Here is a 19,203-nt window from a genome sequence, read left to right as displayed (position 1 = left end):
GAATTCAAGGACAGCGAGAGTTACTACACTGCTATCTCACAGGAAAAAAAAAAGTTTTACCTTGGAGAAGAATATTGATGAAGGATTGCCCTATCTTTTCAACATAAGCTCTTTCAAACTTCTTGATGTATGCAAGAAAAATCTAAGTAAACACACTGAGAACACTTCTGTAAAAGCCTGTCAGTCACCTGAGGTTTGGACTCTCTGTTACCAACTCTGCTGGGTGCCAAACTAGTTGTGGNGGCAGGCCACAGCGGTGGTCCCGACTGCGTGCCCCTCATTGCTAGCAGCAGAGGGTTTTTACCTGCAGTTCTCCTTGAACCGGCATTTTCCCTCCAGAAAGAACGGACAGGGCTTCAGGGACTTGTGGGTAGGGTAGAGGTAGAGGACTCGGACGCAGGCAGAACCATCCTCCGCCTCTTCGGCGCCCACTACCATAGCGTTGTGATACTCCAGCGTGCCCCAAGCGCTGTAGTAGGGGGCATTCACTTTAGCACCGCTCAGTTCCTCCAGATCTGGGTCCTCCTCTTCCTCCTCCTCCTCCTCCAGTGCAGAGGAGGTGGATCCCGGTTGCACCTCGCTCCCAGGGGCGGTCTCCGAGTCATTGCAGGGGGCGCCGGGCGCTTCCACTTCCTCCGCGATAGCCTTCTGGAAAGCCAGGTACTCAGCATCCTCTTGAGCTGGGCTCTCCTGGTCCACTGTAGACAGCAGCTTGCTCTTTCTGACCGACAGCAGGCTGGCCTCGGTGAGCTCAATCAGCTCCTTTAGATCGCCCTGCAGCTGACGCAGGTCCGCCTGCTCAGAAGCGTCTAGGCCAGCACCGAGCGCCAGCTCTACCTGCTGCAGCTGGGCCCGGTAGGTCTGCAGGGCAGTCTCTAGGTTTTCCTCGTCCATCCCGACCCTGCAGGCGGGTTTCGGAACCTTGACCGCAGACAAAAACAGGAGGAAGAGCAGTAAGAAGAACTCAGGGCAACGCCGCCCCCAAAACCACTACGGAGCCTGANGAGGGCTGCGGCTCCGCCGAGGGGGACCTGCACGTCACCCGCCCCGTCCTCGGCGGCCCGCAACCCCACCTCCGGACGGCGCTCGCAGCCTAGAAGGGCTTCCGGCCTCGACAGCTAAGCTCACGCGCTAGCCTTCCGCCCTCCGCCGGGCACTTCCGCCGGAGAGCCGAAGCTGCCGGAAGTACCTGCGCGCGGGGGCCGCTGGGATGCGACTCCGCCCGTGCTCCGTCCTTCGCTCCNAGTTCCGTCAGGCACTGTGAGGGGTCAGCGTGAGGTCGTTGGGTTAGGAACGCGGCGGCGGCGGCTCCTCCTCCAAGATCTGAGCAGGTACGGGTGGGCCTCAGCTGGACTGAGGGGCCGGGGTTCTAAAGTCCTGGAACAGGGGGACGGAAGTGGCTTCAGCTGCTGGTTCCCAGGCTCCGTGGGCCTGGCGGCGGCGGGAANCCNAAACCGACCCTCCTCAGAAGCTCTGCCTCTCTGGTCGCTTCCTAGACTTAAGTCGCNGGCCGCGTTTCCTGGTTCTGAGTTGAGGGTTTGGAAAGAGGAGCCTTAGGAAGGCGGAGCAGATCAGGCCGCCACGGCTTTTCAGGACTCCGAATTGATGGTGTATTATGAAAGATGACATTAAGTGGGAGTGGCCCAGGTCTAGCACGTGGTCAGCGATGGCNTCAGGGGAATCAGGGTCAGGGATTTTAACAGAAAGGGGTGGGGGTGGGGGCGAAGAGTCAGGATCCGCGAGGCTTCAAGTCTAAAAACTAGCAGGAGAGGCGGGCCGCTGATGAAGCGGGCAGGGCAGGAGGCGATGCCCCCGGTACACACGTTGACATCTCTCAGGGTGCCAGAACAGGATGTACACGCTGCTTTCGGGGTTGTACAAGTACATGTTCCAGAAGGATGAATACTGCATCCTGATCCTGGGCCTGGACAATGCTGGGAAGACGGTAGGTCCCTGCTCTCTCACCAGTTCCCATTCCCTGCCTTATCTAACCCCCGCCCCAAGGCTACAGGTTAGTAGTCACCAGCCTCCTGAAAAGCGAGCCACAGGCNGNGGCGTGCATGGGTGCATGGGTGTGAAGGGATAGGTGGGAAGGACACNGGAAAACTACTCTAGCTGCTGCTATCTAACCCCCTCTCTTTTTTTTCCTCAGACCTTCCTGGAACAGTCAAAAACACGCTTTAACAAGAACTACAAGGGGATGAGTCTATCCAAAATCACCACTACCGTGGGTCTAAACAGTAAGGGGGCACCTTAGGGATATAATCTTAGGAGGTCCCTTAGAGATGGATGCTGTAAGGTCCACAACCCAGCTGACCAGTGGTCAGAACCCTGTTTTTCTATTCTGTGTTCAAGTTCCCTGGGATTGGTACCAGAATGGTTTGTCCCATCCTGGGGAGAGCTGGAACCTTGTGTGTAAAGGTCAGGAGCTAGCTCNTTCTGTCCTCTCTCCAGTTGGCACTGTGGACGTGGGAAAGGCTCGACTCATGTTTTGGGACTTAGGTGGGCAAGAAGAGCTGCAGTCTTTGTGGGACAAGGTAAGACACACTACCTGTTTGATCCTGTTTTTCTCTAGATGGCCCCTCATAGTCTTTTCTGTGAGAGTTCCACATTTACTCCTAAGATTTTCTAATTTTTTTTTTTTTAAGTTTTTCTGGTTTTTCGAGACAGGGTTTCTCTGTGTAGCCCTGGCTGTCCTGGAACTCACTCTGTAGATCAGGCTGGCCTTGAACTCAGAAATCTTCCTGCCTCTGCCTCCTGGGATTAAAGGCGTGTGCCATCACTGCCGGGTTTAAGTTATTTTTATTGGGGGGGGGGTGCAAATTTGTAGACTATTTTCTCACCTTTATGTGGGTTCCAAGGATCAAACTTGGATTATCAGGCTTGTGTAGCAACCACTTTTACCTGCTTATCATACACTTGGCCCTGTCTAAAGGTTTTCTCTTGGATCCTATCCCAGGTTCCCAAGTTGCTTTCTGTCTCACTCTGATAAAAACCAGGGCTAGAGTCACCACGAAAGTGACATCAAGGGAATTCCCCCAGGGAGTACCCAATCTTTTCTTCAATCCCAAAGAAAGAAGCATTGTTCTTAGGGTAGTCTATGCAAAGTGCTTGCTGAGGAACTCAGTGAGGATATAGCCTATCCTCTAACAGGTGGATAAAAATGGCAGAGTTCATAGACAGGGAGGGCCCAAAACCTGTGTTCTCTGAGTCTGTCTGCTTCATTCTAGCTTGTTCTTTTAGATGGCCTTTTACCCTTCCAAGGAGGGTGTTCTCAGAGGCAGACAGCACCTTCTTCTTTAGGCATTGGTTTTCGACACCTGAAACTTCCCTCTGTATACATTCCTCCACTGGCGTCTCCTCCACCCAGCCTATTAGGCACTAAGTCCAGCACTGAGCAGAGCAAGCCTTGACTTTCCTTCAGCAGTCCTTTGTTCTGTAGTTGGTATGGTCACTTGGCCCAGTCCAGTGCTTTAATGCAGGTGCTTTAGTTACAGTGATGTCCTATCAAGTGAAACACTTAGCAGTGGCTTCATTGGCCTTGGTGAATGGAACCTATACTGATAAGTTCTCTCACTCTGGCCACTGTTCTCTGTCTAGAATGGTACCACTGATAGGCAAGTTGCTCTCCACAGTGGGTGCTCTGGTGAACCTTGAGATAGAAACTAAGTCCCCATGTGTGCTACTTATATCTGCCTTAGGATTTTGGTATGTACTTTTCTGACCAAGCAGTATATCTTGTAGCAGTATATCTTGTATACCAAGCCTGGCAGATGTGACGAGTGGATCTAGCTACTTGGTTCCTAAGTCACATAAGACATTTCTTAGAACCTTTGAAGCTGCTAGTACTGCCTGCTGACTCACTGACTTCACTGGGATGAGACCTCATATCATCCTCTATTATCATAAATCCCTCATAAATACAGTAGGACCTGCCAGTTCTCATGCCTCTAGCAATAGGCTAACCTACTGCCCTGCCCCAGAGCTGGCAGCTTCTGTGCCAGGCCCGTTGCAAACCTGGAGCTGTCCTGTATGGGTCTGGCTGCAAAGCCCTGCAAAAGGAACCTGGAACTGGCCTCCAGGACTCCATGGGAAATGTAGGTGGGGAAGGGGTTTCACTGACTGGAATGAAGTACTCCTTGTCCACTCAGTGGTTTCATCCTACCCTGTCTGTAGCATGTTATTTTACCAGTCAGTGTTGACTTCTCACTGAGACCGGATCAGGGAACCAGATTGGTCCTGAGGTAAAGTGGCAAGTGTATGCTATTTGTCCCAAGTGTATGCTATTATAGGCACAGTGTCTCCATTGTTGTGTGGATCTCCATCTCCTGTGCTTACTTTGTCCTATCTGTCCTGTGTTAACAATGCTGTCCCTTGTTGAAAGCCCAGGACTGGCTATATCCACCCTGCAGAAGCCTGAGTTGAGCACTTTCAGTTGTGTTCAGGCAGGGTAGCGTCATAGACAGTGCNGACCTCAGCCCTGAGCCTCTTTTGGCTTCTCAGCCTCTAGGCNTGTCTCCTACTCTTTTCTTAACATCATCTTAGCCAGGGCAACAGGTGGGTTCTCAGGAGGAGCCTCTAAGCAGAAGGTAGTTGATCACCCTGCTAGAGTCAGCAAGTTGTCCTCAAAGGTGCTTTGGTATCTTTACTACTAATCAGTCTCAGAAAACTTTTTAGCAACTCTTCCCACTGGGTTGTGCCCATTTGTGGCCCTAGGATGGCAAAGATTCCCACCACTCGCTGCCTGTCTCTTCCTCTTCAGGGCCTCTTCTGCTAGTTGTGACACACGGTCTCACTATCCAGCTATGAGTACCTCTCGCCCCAGCTTTATCCTCTTCCTTCTAGTACTATGCAGAGTGCCATGGTGTCATCTATGTAATTGATTCCACTGATGAAGAAAGGCTGTCAGAATCAAAAGAGGCATTTGGTGAGTGTAGCATGGCCACTCTGGGAAGGAGAGATGATTGGGAAGACCTACATCTAGGGAATTGTGTGGGGAGGGATGTACTAAGGGGTGGTATCAGTATAATCTGGATCCTCCCACATGTCTGGAACTTTCGTTGAGGGAGGCTGGGCTAACACCTGGATGCCAGTGCCAAGAAAGCCTCGGTCATGTTGCTTGGGCTGTCTAGTATATAAGGGGAAGGGTGGAAGGGATCTGTTTGTATATACCTTGAGCCTGGGCAGAGCCTGCAGTCATGAATAGGACACTGGGTGCAAGGCACCACCTCTCCTGCTTTCCTCAGAGAAGGTGGTTTCGAGTGAAGCACTGGACGGTGTTCCCATCCTGGTGTTGGCCAACAAGCAGGATGTGGAGGTGAGCCCCACAAAGCTGCTATAGAGCCTCTATCGACATTGCAAGCAAAGTGACATGTATGCCTCTTCAGATTTCCAAAACTTGGTGTCCATCCATCCCAATCTCCTCTCTGCCTTTCTTGGCACCCTTCTTCCACACTCTTAGGATCTCTACCTTGCCAACTTCAGTTTCTCTCTGTGTGTCACAAAGAGCTGTCACTATTAGAAGCAGCATGTTCCTATTAGATGTAGGACCCTCAGTTTCTCTCTGTGTGTCACAAAGAGCTGTCACTATTAGAAGCAGCATGTTCCTATTAGATGTAGGACCCAGAGTGCTGGTGTCACCTGTCTTCCAAANGGAGGGCCAGGGGCTGTGTCTGCGGATGCCCCCAGAGGTTCTGAGAGTATGGAGCCTAGAGAAAGACTCAGGTGTGGGAGTGCCTCAGAGATGTCTAGGTGATTAAGAACTTAAACTGCCCTTCCAGAAGACCCAAGTTTGAGTCCCAGTACCCACGTCAGGTGGCTCACAGCCATCTGGGACTCCAGCTTCTTGGTTTCTGACACTTTTGGCTTTAGTAGGTACCTGTGCTCATTTGTCCATACCCTCCAGATACATATACATAATAAAAAAAAGCAAATCTTCAGTTTTTAAAGTGGGGGTGGAAAAGTGAAGACAGTGGACAAACTCTTAGATATGCTACTTCCCTTTGGACTTCTGGCTATACAAAGTCCCTACCGTCTTACTAAAGAGGCTCTGTATAGTAAGAGCTGTAGAGGACGTGATGGCCAACAGTATCTGGAGGGCCAAGGAAGCTTTACTTTCCATAGGCCCCATGTATTTACCCATTCTCATCTGACATGACCTGTCCTCCACTCATTCGCGTGAGGACTTAGGTAAGTCTCTGGTACTTGGCTGAGGAACACAGGGGTATTCTCTTAAATGAACAAGGGGACAGAGGAACCATTGAATACTACCGAGGCTTCTCACCCCTAGGGCCATGGACCCTGCCTCACTTGGCATTTGAGCTCCTGACTTAGTTCCCAGTGTCCTGCTGGTAGATGTTCTGGGGATTAGTCTTGGAGGTGGTGAGGAAGGTTTTCTTGGGCTATGTGTGGACTTCCAAAGCCATCAGCAGTAGACTTGTTGACCATGTGTGTTGACCACTGGTTTCTATGAGGATGAAGATCCAGGAGCCCTGAGTAGACTCACCCCTACAGAATGTTTAGAGTGATTGACTATGGCCTTCCAGAAAGCCCAAGTGAATAAACAGCTATATGGAGCTAGAGGTGGGAATGTTCTTCAGAGTCTCACTTTCCCTGCCAGACTTGCCTCTCCATTCCTGACATCAAGACTGCATTCAGTGACTGTACCTGTAAGATTGGCCGGCGAGATTGTCTGACCCAGGCCTGCTCTGCCCTCACAGGGTGAGTTGAGATCTTACTCTGCGGTCTTCAGGGCCAAGATTAGCCCTGTCTCACACATACTGTCTCCACAGCAAAGGAGTTCGAGAGGGCATCGAATGGATGGTGAAGTGTGTCGTGCGNAATGTTCACCGGCCACCACGGCAGAGGGACATCACATAAGCACCTCCAACCTCAGTCTTGGACTATTCGTCTCCTAGTGTTGGAAGAGTATTCTCTGCTGGCTTCTATCCTACTGACACTGGGGGTTGAGCTGACTTTGTCTGTTCATTCTTTTATTTGCTTTATGTTTTCTCTAAGACAAACTTTTCTCTGTGTCTGGAAAAGTGTAGGTATTCAGAGACAAACATGGGGCACGCCAACGATCCAGATCTACATGCCCTACACCTCCATCCCCTGACAGAGATTTAGAGCCCTGCCTGACAGACATGTCAGGGTCTGGAACCCTCCCACCTTGTGAGGACAGGGAGGCATGAGGCCATGCCTAGGCCTGTTAGCCTGGTTCAAAGTGGAATTTGAGGTCATCCTACTTGAAATGGGGCGGGGGGGGGGGGGGGGGGAGTTGTTCCTGTGACACCTAGCTGTTTTGTCCAGCTTGCCCATGGAGAAGGTGGGAATAGCCAAGGATTATCTCACTTGGAGAAAGAACCCACATCTGAGAGACCAGCATGGCCCCTAGTTGTTTTGTGTGGAGTTGGATATATGTGTGGGAGAGACAAGATTTCTCTGTAGCCCCAGTTAATCTAACTCTCNGCCTCCTTCCCTATATCTGTGGGAATTATAGGTGTGGGGCATCACACCGAGTTTTCTACTAGGTTCTGATACACTCTCAGAACAGGGTTCAGTAGACCTGCCTGGGAAGCCTAAGTTCCTTTATTAACTCATTCTCGGTCTGCTTTTATCTCCTAAGGAGAGAGCTGATCTTACTGGTGTGTGTTTCAGTACACCCATACACAGGTTGTGTGGTATCCCGAGGACACAGATTTCACTATGTCAAGTGTTGTTCTAGCTAGTGCAGGTGTGTATCACATGTTTTTAGTAAGGTGGGCTGTGTCCCAACAGGGTCCAGGTCAGTGAAGTACTTACTGGGTTTGCATCTCCAGATGTGTGTGAGGTGTATGTTCCATGTAAGGTGCAAGTTCCTGGGGAGGCAGCAGCTATGCTGGGACTGGCCATGCCCACTAGACCTACTGGGTTAAAATTTTCATCATGTGGTCAGGACAATGTTTAAAATAAAGGCTGCCTGTCTAACCATCCCTTCAATCAGTTAGATGATGGTCCCCTATTGTCTGGGCTGACAGTTATAGCCAGCTCTTCTGGAGTACCTTCTGAGGGTTCTCTTCAGGGAGGTTTGGAGCTGTGGCTAAGCCACCGGTTTAAGAAAAATCTAGTGGCTCCTTGTCCAAGTCAGGTCAACCTCCCCATGGGGGCCTGGGAGGGGCAATGGAGAAGTTAAAACCAGGAGGGGATAGATACTGATTCAAGGAACTGTCCTGCACATAGGCTAGGAGCTTGGTTGAATCATTCCTAGAGGACCCTCCTGGGAATTAAGAGTAGGTTGNTTATAAAATGGTCAAACTAAGGGGATGTCCTCTAGCAGAGGGTACAAGATATCACTGGTGTCTTTCTGGCCATCTTTACTCAGTTTTGTCAACACTGGAAAATAAGGGTTCCATGGGGTGACCCTTGGGACACCTTATGGTGGACAGCGAACAGATAGTCCTTCCTATGGATGGTGGTCATCCTGGTGTGGAGCTTGCTAGCTTGGAAGCATAGTGGGATGAAGCTTCCCACAACTTGAGAGTAATTGTTTTGCTGAAATGATTAGCTTTATAAAAAGTAAATATGAAGAAGTCTAAAGTTGGGGTGACATTGACTNCAAGTATAGGATAAAGTCCTGTGTGCAGTAAAGAGTTAGCCAGTCACAAGGAAATCTGTACACAAGCACCTCTATAGCTGGGGCAGCCTACCCTTCATCAGCAACTGAAACAATTGTGGCAATGGTGCCTGGTCCTGAACTTCACTAAAGTTGGAGGACTCCTGTCAAAGCTACAACTATAAGGCTACAGGGCTTACTGTGTCACTGTTCTCCTGGTGCCTGCTGCAGCCAGCACAGCCCTTCAAAGGAAATATNCTGGGGTGTTATGTGTGTAAAGTCTGTGATGGTATGTTCCTACTCCTCAGTTCCTACTGAGGATGACAGGGATTGGTCAGTTTAGAGAACTAAGGAGAGAGAAGTCCCGAAACATTAGACATGGAAAAGCAAGAACAGAATGCCCATGGAAACAAGGGACATGGCCCCTATTCAAAGAACAGCTCCTGAGCCCCTTCATTATAAAAGGTAAAGAGGGCCTCTCAGAAACTGGGTTGCCTGCTTTTCAGCATCAAAAAGCAACATCGCCTTAGGCTAGCGTATGGGAGTTGCCTATCCAGGGCCTTGACCTTGTCCTCAAGCTACAAACCTGTTGGTTGGTTAGTTCTCAGAGGAGGGCCTGGACATGTTAAAAGCCAAGCCCAGGTGAGGGCCGAGCAATCATAGTGAGGGTGGCACTGTCCCCACTGAGTATTCCAGCTGTTAAGGGCTTGATAAAGTGGGTGAAAGAGGGAATACTTGAGATCCCCCTACAATCCCAAGCTCCTGTAGTCTCACCACATGCAAGCACAAGGTGAGCAAAGCATACATTCTAGTTAGAAGCCTACGTGTGTTAAGTAGCCTAGGTGGCAGGTGGATGGTGTGGTTTGTTCATGCCCCCTGTGGATGAGTTGAAGCTGCAGTAGGAGCTGTGTTCTAGAGGGTTAAGCTACAGAATTGTGCATAGTTGGTGTGGTGGGGACACAATGGTGTCTAGCTGATGAAAGGGGCAATACAGGGGAAGGATGGAGGGAAGCTCCTTATTGGCTTAAAGCTAACTGGTATGGAGAATGCTGCAAGTCTGGAGAAGATCTTACCAGGCCTTTATCCTCCCATATTTTTAAAAAAGGTGTCTTTCTNTAGCTTTGGCTGCCCTGGAACTTCAGGAGATCCTGTTTTAGCAGGGATTGACCATGTGCCACACTTGACAATGCCATGACACACTTTAAGACCACAACACAGACACCATCCTGATAACTTAGTTTTATTGAACAGCCTACACCTTCAGTGGTACATGTGCAATGCCAATATAGGCTATTTGAGGTTTCAGAACTTCACAAGTAGAATCAGATCTCATTGGACAGCCAANCATGAGACCTGCAGTGGGTTTAGCCACATCAGGGCAAGCAAAGGGCTCCATCTGTCTTCACTGGGGCTTCGGCCAGATGACCTGTGTAATGCTCTGCTTCCTGTTAACAGCACCACAAGCTGGACACAGTCTAGAGGCCTGTGGAGATACCTGCTAGGCACTGAAGCTAGGCACTGCTCCCTTAGCCCCCACCACCTGGAGAGATGCCTGATGGGCTGGAGAGGGTTAGACCCCAACCTGGAGTTGAAGTTTCCAACAGGCCCAACAGCGGTAGAAGTCACAGGAGGGGCACTGGAAAAGCACTGTATCCTCAGTTGCACAGGCCGGGCATACAAATTCTGTTGCAGGAGGTCTAAGTGAGCACACTGTCCAGTGCCCTACCATAACCAACATTCACTGTAGCCCCTATTGCTTACTCCANTGAGGCTTCATAAGCTCATGGGGTAGTCTAGGAGGAAGTTGCATGGGCTTTGGGGTGGTATCATCAGACCTCACACTCTCGTCTGGCCTCTGTCTAAAGAAGGATGAGATCTTACTCTGGGTCTTCTCAGGTTTCTTGGACATCGAGGGCCCTAAAGATAGCAATGAGTGCGAGAAACTTATGGGCTTCCTTTCTGTTAGCCCCCGGTGCAGTGGACTCAGGGTAACAAACAGGGCAAGGGTAGGAGTCTTCCAGTGGGCCCTCACCTGGTTTCAGGTCCTCGTGGGTAAGCTCAGGAGGCACAGTTGGGCTCTCATCCCTGGGACCTGCGAGCTCCAAGTCTTTGACTGTGGTAGGCAGGCCCATTAGGTCTGCACAAGTCTGTAGGAACTGAGGCTTATGATGCCGACGCACAAACATGCCAAATCCTGTGGGGAAACTTCTGCTCAAGCTCTGCACATACTCCTCACAGACCGCCTTCACCACCCTTCCCAGAACCTATGCCCTACACCCAAGGATTACATACTCTGTAGCAAGGGCAAGTGTTCAGGTTTTGCAGTGGTCAGTGCTGCCACCACAGCCACCACCTTGTCCAGGTCATCATCCTGTTTGTATGCCCTCAGAGCTGCNGTAAGCTGGTTGCAGCTTGCAGATCCCAGAGCCTTGTGGACATCAGATAGGTAGTCACTCACAGCAGGCTGGCCAGGTTTTTCTACTGCACATCCCACTTTTGGACAATGGCTGGTGTCTCCTGGTTTGGAGAAATGATACTCCCTTTGGGCTCAGAGAGCTGGAAGGGTGGGAGGTGTGTAGGGGGTGTCAAATGGCTTGGGGAGTTCCCCACCACCACTTCTTTCCAGGAATCCCTGTAGAGTCTGCTAGCTGCTCAGGACAAATAGATTTAAGAACCAATCAGTCCAGCCTGCCTCTTCAAGGATTTTTAAGTCCACTAGGGGTTTTTAGGAGCCAAGGTACCTTTGGAGGTTGGATGGGCAGACAGGTGAGGCTGCCCCTGGTTCAGGTGCTCTCCAGGATCCAGCTGCCTGTCTACACCTTCAGACAAGGTCAGTTTAGACTCCAGCTCTCTCTTTCCTGAAGAGACATGCTCCTCAGATTAGGCCTTATAATCCTCACACAGGAAAGGGGACCCTGACATCAGACCCACCTGACTGTCTTAGAGGGCCCAATGAGTCCTGCTCAGGGGCATACATACCTATACCTCAATGATTACTGAGCCCAAAGGTAAGTTTTCCCTCTGCCATGCCTGCATGCATCAAGCACTGGAACAAGTACTGCTCTGTGGATAAATAAATCCCCTCTCCCACACCTGCCCTCCATAAAGCACTGCAGCAGTAGTAGAGGGGCCAGCTCAGCTGTTCAGGCAGGAGAGAAGTAGGACAGGAGCCAAGACTCTAGCATGAATTCCCTAGGGGAGGTCTCTTGGATGCCTAAAAGTTCAACAAAAAGTGCTACCCTTTGCAGACAGAATCTGGAAGAATATTGGTTAAAGTAGCTAAGCAAGAGGCCAGGGATGCCTAAGCCCATTTCGGGTGTAAACTGCCCTTCAAGTCTGAGATTAAGCGTCTAGCCTGGGACCTTGCTCACTGGTAAAGTCCACAGTTGACTGTGCTTACTCTCCAAAAGGAAGGCTGTTACCTGGCTGGTAGCCACATCGTTGGCCTGTTAGCTGGAAGCAGATGTCCTCAAACTGCTGCTTGTGGTGGGGTCGAACAAACTGGTAGAAACCTGTGGGAAGTAGTTGTCTGAGCCATATACTGTGACTGATGGGCCAGACTCTGTGGACCATGGCCTACCTACTAGGCCTTGTCTCTGGGAATCAGAGTCAACCCTGGGCCCTATAAGCAGCCCCACCTCCACTGCTGTAGTGTTAAGCCTATAGCAGAATTTTGAAAACCAGGGCACCTTTAAGCAGGGTGTGTTTCTTGNGGTCTTCAGCAAAGAGGCAGGTGAGAGAGGCCACTAGGGCTTCAAAGTCATCAGAACTCTTATAGTGCTGCAGGGCCTGGGTAAAGGTGTCAAAGTTAGCTTGGCTCAGTGCTTGCTTCACAGCCACCATGAACATCTTGGCTCTGCCTGCCTGTGTGCCAGCCATTGGTTCCTCCTGGAAGAAATATGATCAAGAGTCCTATCAGAGCCAGCCCTTACCTCCTTCCTTGGAGGTAGTACAGGGTTTTGGATTCAAGGGCACAATGACTTGCCATTCAGGCTGCCTGTGAACCCATCTACCACGGCAAAAAGTAGAGGGCTGCTAGAGAAACAAGGTCGAGGTCTGGTAATATGGTGNCGCTCAGGCCTGTCTGAGATCATACCAAAAGCAGTCAGAAACCTATAGGGAACCTATATGGCCCCACAGCAGAGGACACTTCTCAACAGGCTGCACCCCATTTCTGTACATCTCAGATCTATAGAGAATTATAGAAACCTGTGGGAAGTAGTTGTCTGAGCCATATACTGTGACTAATGGGCCAGACTCTGTGGACCATGGCCTACCAACTAGGCCTTTTCTCTGGGAATCCCTGGGCCCAAGGCAGCTTGACTTAGGCAGCTCCTATCCGTACCATTTCTAGCCATCATCAGGCTCAGGCCTCCACATCTAGTGTACTTCCAGATGCAACAGCCCTCCTGAGCACTGTCTGAATCTTCTTACAAACAGGACAAGGACAAAAGCCACCACACTTGGGGCTTTCCAGCACATAGGGGTTAATTGCTTAGAATGTAACTAAACGTTTCATCTGAGACTGAGAACACACTGTTCCTCCTCATATGGATAAGTCAGTGTCCACACTCAGAAAGAGCCAGCAGCAGGCCACTCTGCTCATTATGGTAGAGGGAACCACAACCAGTTATCAATCCCAAACCAAACGATCCTAAGTGTCAAGACAGATTCCAGCAGAAAAGGTTTTCTGAGCAGAGAGAGTATGGTGGCACATGCCTGTAATCCCAGCAGTTGGGAAGTAAAGGCAGGGGATCAAGAGTTCAAAGTCATTCTTGATTACATACTAAGTTCAATGCCGGCCTTTTTATGACCCTGTCTCAAAACTAAAAAAGGGGGAGGTGGGATTGTCTTCTTAGAGAAAGAATGGTGAACTGGAGGCCCCAGGTTATCAACATCAGAGCTGCTTAACTCTAGCCACACCCTTGTTTGGTTAGAGGTAAGATTCCCACATATGCCCACAAGCAGCTATCTTAGCTGCAAGGGACACTAACTTACTGGATGGTTGACCAGCCTGACTTTCTTCCTTCCTCCTTTTTGCTCAGTAGACAGCCTCTTCTCGCACCGGAGAGATGGGGTGGAGGAGCCCAGTGCCTGAGGGAAACACAGCTATGGTCTCAACCCAAACCCAGAATTTCCAAAGCGCCTGTGATATCCTTTTGAGTTCCCAGGATCCTTGCCTGTATCCTGAATAGAGACTTGAAATGGATGAAGGGAAGGGTCAGACCCTGACTCTGATGGCAACACTGATGTTCTGGACTTTGTATATCATGCCCCTTGACCTTGTTTACAAGTAGCAGTGAGAAAGCCACATGAAGGACACATTTATGGTAACTGGTTGTCAGAGCAGGGATGGAGGGAAGGAGCTCAAAGACAGATCTAGGAACTTAAAGGCTTTTGGGCAAAGGGCATCTGAGGAGAAGGAACTCAAGACACCACTCATACAGCACAGGCTGGGAGAAAGGCCAGCTTTGGGCATACCAGGGGTAGAAATGCTAAATTTTGAGTAGAGTGCCAGACTGACCCACCAAAGAGACATGGTGGTGGCACTATGGGAGCCAGGGTCTGGGGATGAGGCATGGTACAGTGGTGCTGAGTCTCACTTGCCCACCTATGTACTGGGAAGGGTCCATGTCCATGCCAGATACCCTCACCCCGCTTCACACCTGCTCCTCAGATGCCCCAGCCTTCTGCTCATTGTATTCTAAGGCAGCTAGCAGTCCCATGGGTCTCTGCTGGGCAGAAAATGTCTGCTGCTCATACTCCACACANAGGCTGCTCTCAGAGTCTCCAGCAGCTGGTAATCCTAAAGAAATATGTGTTGGCAGGAAAGCTTATCAGAAAGCAAGTATACTGCTTCTGTAATATGTGGTTTTTACCCAACCCCACACACCTATGGGCTTCCGCCTCAGGCTGGGCACATGCACATCCAAACTCATGGCTTTCCTGGTAGAGAGGGAGTAGCTGGACAATGTAGCATCCTTGAGAGCAATTTCTCCCTCACTCACACTTGAGGTCACAGCCTGAGGAACTGGCAAAGGCATCTGTAGAATCATAGGGTAAGGAGGCTTGCATCCACTGCTCCCCAGAGAAGGGATTCAGGCAGGGAAGGGACACAGGCAAGTCAACTGGGCATTTGGAGCTCACAGTTTTCTGAGCAACACGGAAGAACTGGGCCACATCTCGGATGACATGGCCGAAGTTGTCATACACCTTAAGGTAGGGGCGCACCCAGGAGGGCAGCTGGGCNCTGGTGTCAGCATAGGCGAACCTGGAGGGTGAATGAGTGGCTGTCAGTTCAAGTCCTCTACTACAGAAACTAAGGGTAAGGGCCATCCCTGCCCTACAGTCACTACACCGAAGCTTCAAAATGAAGGAGTAGTATCTGTTGGCAGGGCCAGAAAGGTAGCTATAAGCTTCCTACAGGGGAGGATTGTGGATCTAGAAAGGGAGAAGAAATGGGCATAGTCACAGTGTCTTCCTGTACCTGTGGTCACACAGGAAGATGGCCCCATAGTCATGGCGGTGTCGGATAACCCTCCCAATAGCCTGGTTCACAGCCCTGGATGCTTGCTGCTGGTACCATTCCTGCCCAGAGAGGCACTGGAAAGTAAAGAATTTTGGCCATTAGGGTCCTTGTTCCCCAAAGTTTCCTGCTTACCCAGCTCTGTGGTATCTCACCTGGCCTCCAACCCCACTCCGGCCTCTCATCTCATCCAAGAACTGCATCTTGAGGACAACACGGGGATCCATGCGTGGGGGATATGGGAGGCCCGTGACAATCACACCACGACCATTCATGTCTGAGAAGTCCAGCCCTTCACTGGCCTAGAACGAAGAAACAGATTCTCCTCTCCCCTCTTGTCTTCTACCCANGCTTGTGGTCTACCCATGCCCTAACCCTTTCAGCCACCTATCCCAGGTATTGCAGGAAAAGAGAAAGCTCCATCCTCAGGTCCACAGCTGGGCTCATGTCAATTCTGCCATACTCAGAACCTCCTTGGCTATTAGCACCCAGCACAGCCCCTAGTATAGCTCCCTACTAATTTGTTTGCTGGATGTGGGACCCAAGGCAGGAGCTTTGTTTCATACTACGAAAAGAAACAGGTAGGAAGGGGCAAGATAACCTGCAGAGACCTCACCTTTCCCCGACACACTGCTAAGAAGGTGGCCCCATTAGACGCAGGGGAGGCAACTTGCTGGTAGTAGGCATCGATGACCTATATGGAAAGGATGGTCAATCAGGTTTTGTTCCCTGATCTTATTAAATGAGAACTAAATCTTACTTTTTGAGACAAAGGAGACACCAGGGTTATGAGAGCATTTCCATGATATTATACCAGCAGATGCACATCTAATACCCAGAGTCTAGTGTTTCCAGAATACATAGAGATCCCCATAGACAGGGTAGCTGCTGGGTTCCAAAGATTTGGACAGAAAGATGCACCGCTATCATCTACATGCTAAACCATGTTAGGGGCATTATGGTGAAACACTCAAGAACTTGGAAGTAAGCATAAAGTCCAGAACAGGTAGCCTGGAGTCACCCAGAGTCCCTGAACAGAGATAGTGGTGAGCTGAAGATTTTGACGGGTGCTAGATGTAGGCCCCACCTGACTCCTAATTTGTCTCACAGACCTCTGAGAAGCTGCCTTTGTTCCTGGGTTCCACGAACAGAGGCTTTAGTGCCTCTACCTTCTTGGCCAATCCTTGTACCTGTGGGAGAAAAAGCTAGGATGTAAATGGACAGGTAAGGGCTGTGGCCACAGCCCCGTTTACATGCTCTGTCCAACTTCCTTGCCCAAACTTTCAGTCATATGGGATGATGCTCTCTTTCAGGAATGTAGGGGAACGCACCTGCCAGAACTCCAGGCTTTTCTCCATGACAGGGTAGGAAGGGAAGAAGACCAGAAGCCCATGGGGTACCACGCGAGCAATGTTGCCTGGAAGTGGTCCAGGCAAGGCTTAGAAGACTACTGAGGGCCCTGTTGGTTCTTAAGAGTACAAACTGAGGAGTTCCGGACCCCTAACCCCCATGGACTACGGTAGAGGGTCTAGGACCAGACCAGTTATAAAACAAGGGTTTCCTAAGGAAGGAAGAAAGAATTATGTGTGGAATAGTACTTACTCAGAGCCTTCCCCAGGGAAGATAAGCACTCTTCAGAAAACCTGTACAGTCAGACAAGCTGCTGTTATGAGAGGCCTAGACCCCAACAACCCTCAACACTATACAGACAGGCACAGAAAGCAGGACCCTTTACCTTTTGTCATAGGCAGAGCTTAGCTGAACACCATCAGGGCCTCTGGGGACAACCCCCACCCAGAGCTGGTTCTTGTCAATGATGTGTGGATTCTCCAGACAGACTGGGAATGGACTGGGAATGGCCAGAGGAAACAGATAATGGGATAGACCCAAGTGCTGAGAACCTTCAGGATACTGGCCCATAGAAAGCCCTCAAGTCCAGGCAAGCATCCCCAACCCCACCCACCATGTTCCTAGTGTTGTGACCTCCAGCCAGAGGTGACTCATACATACATCTGCATCTCCAGAGCAAAGGAAGACAGTGGAGCCAGGGTACCGCTGGTGAGGATAAGGGTACGGACTCCTTGGCAGACCAGTTCCCGCATACTCTGGCTGGGACTGAAGCACCAATAGCTCAGCACCTTCCCTGCAAGGGGAACTAGGTATGAGGACAGGACTGAGGTCTGCCATCCTCATTCTACTGTGTTGAAAGAGCAAGCCACCTGCATCCACACAGATCCAGGTGCACACATCAGGACAAAAGGCCAGGTCTGAGCTGAGGCCTGAGGCCAGCCTATAATCTGGCCCCTCTCAGGGATCCAGAGAACAAGAAAGAGGTTGACCCAGAAAGATACTGGCAAATACAGAGAAGATAATCTGGCCACAACAAAGTTCTGTAGAAACCATGACATGTGGCACTAGACCTAGAGTTACTCTACCAAAAGCACACACNGAGGAAGCAGCATCCAAACTCGTGACGTGTCAGGCATAACTGCTAAGGGAATCAAATTCATAGATTCTGGTGACATCAGTAGTAGGTAAGGTCAGATTCAGAAGGAAGCACAGTTCCAAGCAATGCCTGACTGACTAGAACCTCACTCTGCTCATTCCTAGAAATCTTTGGAAGCTCCAGAAATTAAAACACCAGAACAACTTAAAAGTGTTCAGGAACCTGCCTCAGGAACCTGCCCTGCCTGAGGTTGTCTCAAAAGTGGCCAATGACCTCAATAAACTCATTTCCTATGAACACCCTCTAGGGAAAACTACCAAGAAATCACTACCTGAGCACCCACCAACCTTCAAAGGCATCACTATCACAAAGGACACTTCTTGCTGGGAAGAAGATATTTTATACAGTAGGGAGGCTCNTATGGACAGAACCACACCATAGGTCCTGCTGAACTCACTCCACCTCTAACCCGCTCTTCCTTGTAGGCTCAAATGACTTAAACCACAGTATTCACATAAGCTCCATAGGACTGCTTCTGCTAAGGAAGGCTGCACTGTAAGTCACAAAGCAGTCTAAGAGCATAGTTGCACACACTTGAGAGGCGGAAGCAGGCAGATCTCTGTAAGTTCAAGGCCAGCCTGGTCTATATATTGAGTTCCAGGGCAGCCAGTGTTACATAATGAGACCCTATCTTGGAAAAAAGAAAAAACTAGGCAGCCAACGAAAAGAGTAGTCCATAAAGACGGAAAGATGAGAAGAGAAACTCACAGACAAGGCATTGCTGGAGTATGTGANAGATGTGGGAGCTGGGCAGGGCTATAGCCTTGCTNAGCAGTGAATTTGACATGTAGCCTGAATACCGTCCAAGTTAGCGGTTGCCACAAGGCACATCTGTGAAGCCAGCTGCTGAGCCTAAATTCCACATAGGGTAGGTGGGGCAGACTACAGTCAAGATCTCAATACTATAATACCAATGTAGAGAGTGTTCAAAGGCCCCTTACCATCTGCACAGCAACCCCAGTAGCATTGGTACCACCCTTAAGGTATAAGAAACAGCTGAACCCTAGAGAGTTTATGAGAGGTAGAAATTCACACCAAGCTCACTGTAAGCAATAGAGTCGGCCACCTGCTCTTCAGACATGACTCTAGTGCTGTGGCACTGGCTAAAAGAGGATGAGAGCCATACAGGTCAAAGATAACGTGACTTAACCTAAAGAAGCACATCCTGAGCCAAGTGTGACAGTGCACACCTTCAAGCCTAGCAAGATCTCTGTGAGTCTGAGGCCAGCCTGACCTACAGATCTAATTCCAGGCCAATAAGGGTTACATAGTAAAATCTTGTCAAAACACAAAAACAAAAAAAAAACCAGACACACAAAATTAAAAATTTATATTTAAAAAGAAGTGTATTGAACCAGGTGTGGCAGAACCTAGGAGGCAGAGACAGGTAGATCTCTGAGTTCAAGGCCAGTTAGCCTACAGAGGGAGTTCTAGGACAGCCAGGGCTAAACAGAGAAACCCTTTGTTTTCTTGAAAAAACAAAGTAATAATAATAATGATGATAATGATAATAATAATAATAATAATAATAATAATAATATACCCTAAGTCAGGGAGGGGAGGCCTTGCAGAGCCTGG

At 49.8% G+C, this 19,203-nt stretch overlaps 3 protein-coding genes across 7 annotated transcripts in view; 1 reads left to right on the top strand and 2 right to left on the bottom strand.

Moving 5' to 3' along the window:
• The window catches only part of Zgpat (zinc finger CCCH-type and G-patch domain containing), a 14,858-nt gene extending 13,702 nt beyond the window's left edge, over positions 1-1,156 (bottom strand). Inside the window, exon 1 of the mRNA XM_021185456.2 lies at positions 305-1,156. Within this exon, the coding sequence (XP_021041115.1) occupies positions 305-894 (590 nt within the window). The 5' untranslated portion in view covers positions 895-1,156. The remainder of the gene's footprint in view (positions 1-304) is intronic.
• Positions 1,157-1,215: 59 nt separating this feature from the next.
• Positions 1,216-7,043, top strand: Arfrp1 (ADP ribosylation factor related protein 1). 2 transcript variants are annotated; one of them, XM_021185437.2, is made up of 8 exons: positions 1,216-1,331; positions 1,839-1,945; positions 2,153-2,240; positions 2,455-2,537; positions 4,846-4,927; positions 5,247-5,317; positions 6,620-6,720; positions 6,792-7,043. In XM_021185437.2, the coding sequence occupies exons 2-8, from the start codon at positions 1,853-1,855 to the stop codon at positions 6,877-6,879; spliced, it is 606 nt and encodes a 201-aa protein (XP_021041096.1). In that variant the 5' UTR covers positions 1,216-1,331; positions 1,839-1,852; the 3' UTR covers positions 6,880-7,043. The 2 variants fall into 2 exon arrangements, with proteins under 2 accessions (XP_021041096.1, XP_021041103.1); XM_021185444.2 differs by lacking the exons at positions 5,247-5,317; positions 6,792-7,043 and having other exon boundaries at positions 1,228-1,331; positions 6,620-6,719.
• Positions 7,044-9,817: 2,774 nt separating this feature from the next.
• The window catches only part of Rtel1 (regulator of telomere elongation helicase 1), a 36,770-nt gene continuing 27,384 nt past the window's right edge, over positions 9,818-19,203 (bottom strand). Inside the window, exons 17-36 of one of the 4 annotated variants that reach the window (XM_021179587.2) lie at positions 17,130-17,262; positions 16,855-16,968; positions 16,722-16,762; positions 16,451-16,536; positions 16,232-16,309; positions 15,736-15,813; positions 15,275-15,421; positions 15,081-15,196; positions 14,741-14,864; positions 14,487-14,637; positions 14,260-14,399; positions 13,592-13,687; positions 12,283-12,481; positions 12,016-12,105; positions 11,335-11,451; positions 10,886-11,110; positions 10,626-10,787; positions 10,355-10,510; positions 10,176-10,276; positions 9,818-10,076 (exon numbers count right to left, since the gene is read on the bottom strand). In XM_021179587.2, the coding sequence (XP_021035246.1) occupies positions 9,996-10,076; positions 10,176-10,276; positions 10,355-10,510; positions 10,626-10,787; positions 10,886-11,110; positions 11,335-11,451; positions 12,016-12,105; positions 12,283-12,481; positions 13,592-13,687; positions 14,260-14,399; positions 14,487-14,637; positions 14,741-14,864; positions 15,081-15,196; positions 15,275-15,421; positions 15,736-15,813; positions 16,232-16,309; positions 16,451-16,536; positions 16,722-16,762; positions 16,855-16,968; positions 17,130-17,262 (2,435 nt within the window). In that variant the 3' untranslated portion in view covers positions 9,818-9,995. Of the gene's footprint in view, positions 10,511-10,625; positions 10,788-10,885; positions 11,242-11,334; positions 11,452-12,015; positions 12,106-12,282; positions 12,482-13,591; positions 13,688-14,259; positions 14,400-14,486; positions 14,638-14,740; positions 14,865-15,080; positions 15,197-15,274; positions 15,422-15,735; positions 15,814-16,231; positions 16,310-16,450; positions 16,537-16,721; positions 16,763-16,854; positions 16,969-17,129; positions 17,263-19,203 lie in introns of those variants that run through there. The other 3 variants (XM_021179594.2, XM_029473923.1, XM_029473922.1) reach the window with 3 other exon arrangements.

The sequence above is a fragment of the Mus caroli genome, chromosome 2 (genome assembly GCF_900094665.2).
Source record: "Mus caroli chromosome 2, CAROLI_EIJ_v1.1, whole genome shotgun sequence".
NCBI classification, from domain to species: Eukaryota; Metazoa; Chordata; class Mammalia; order Rodentia; family Muridae; genus Mus; species Mus caroli.
Note: the sequence above shows the minus strand (reverse complement) of the source record. Positions and strands in the feature narration are given on the sequence as shown.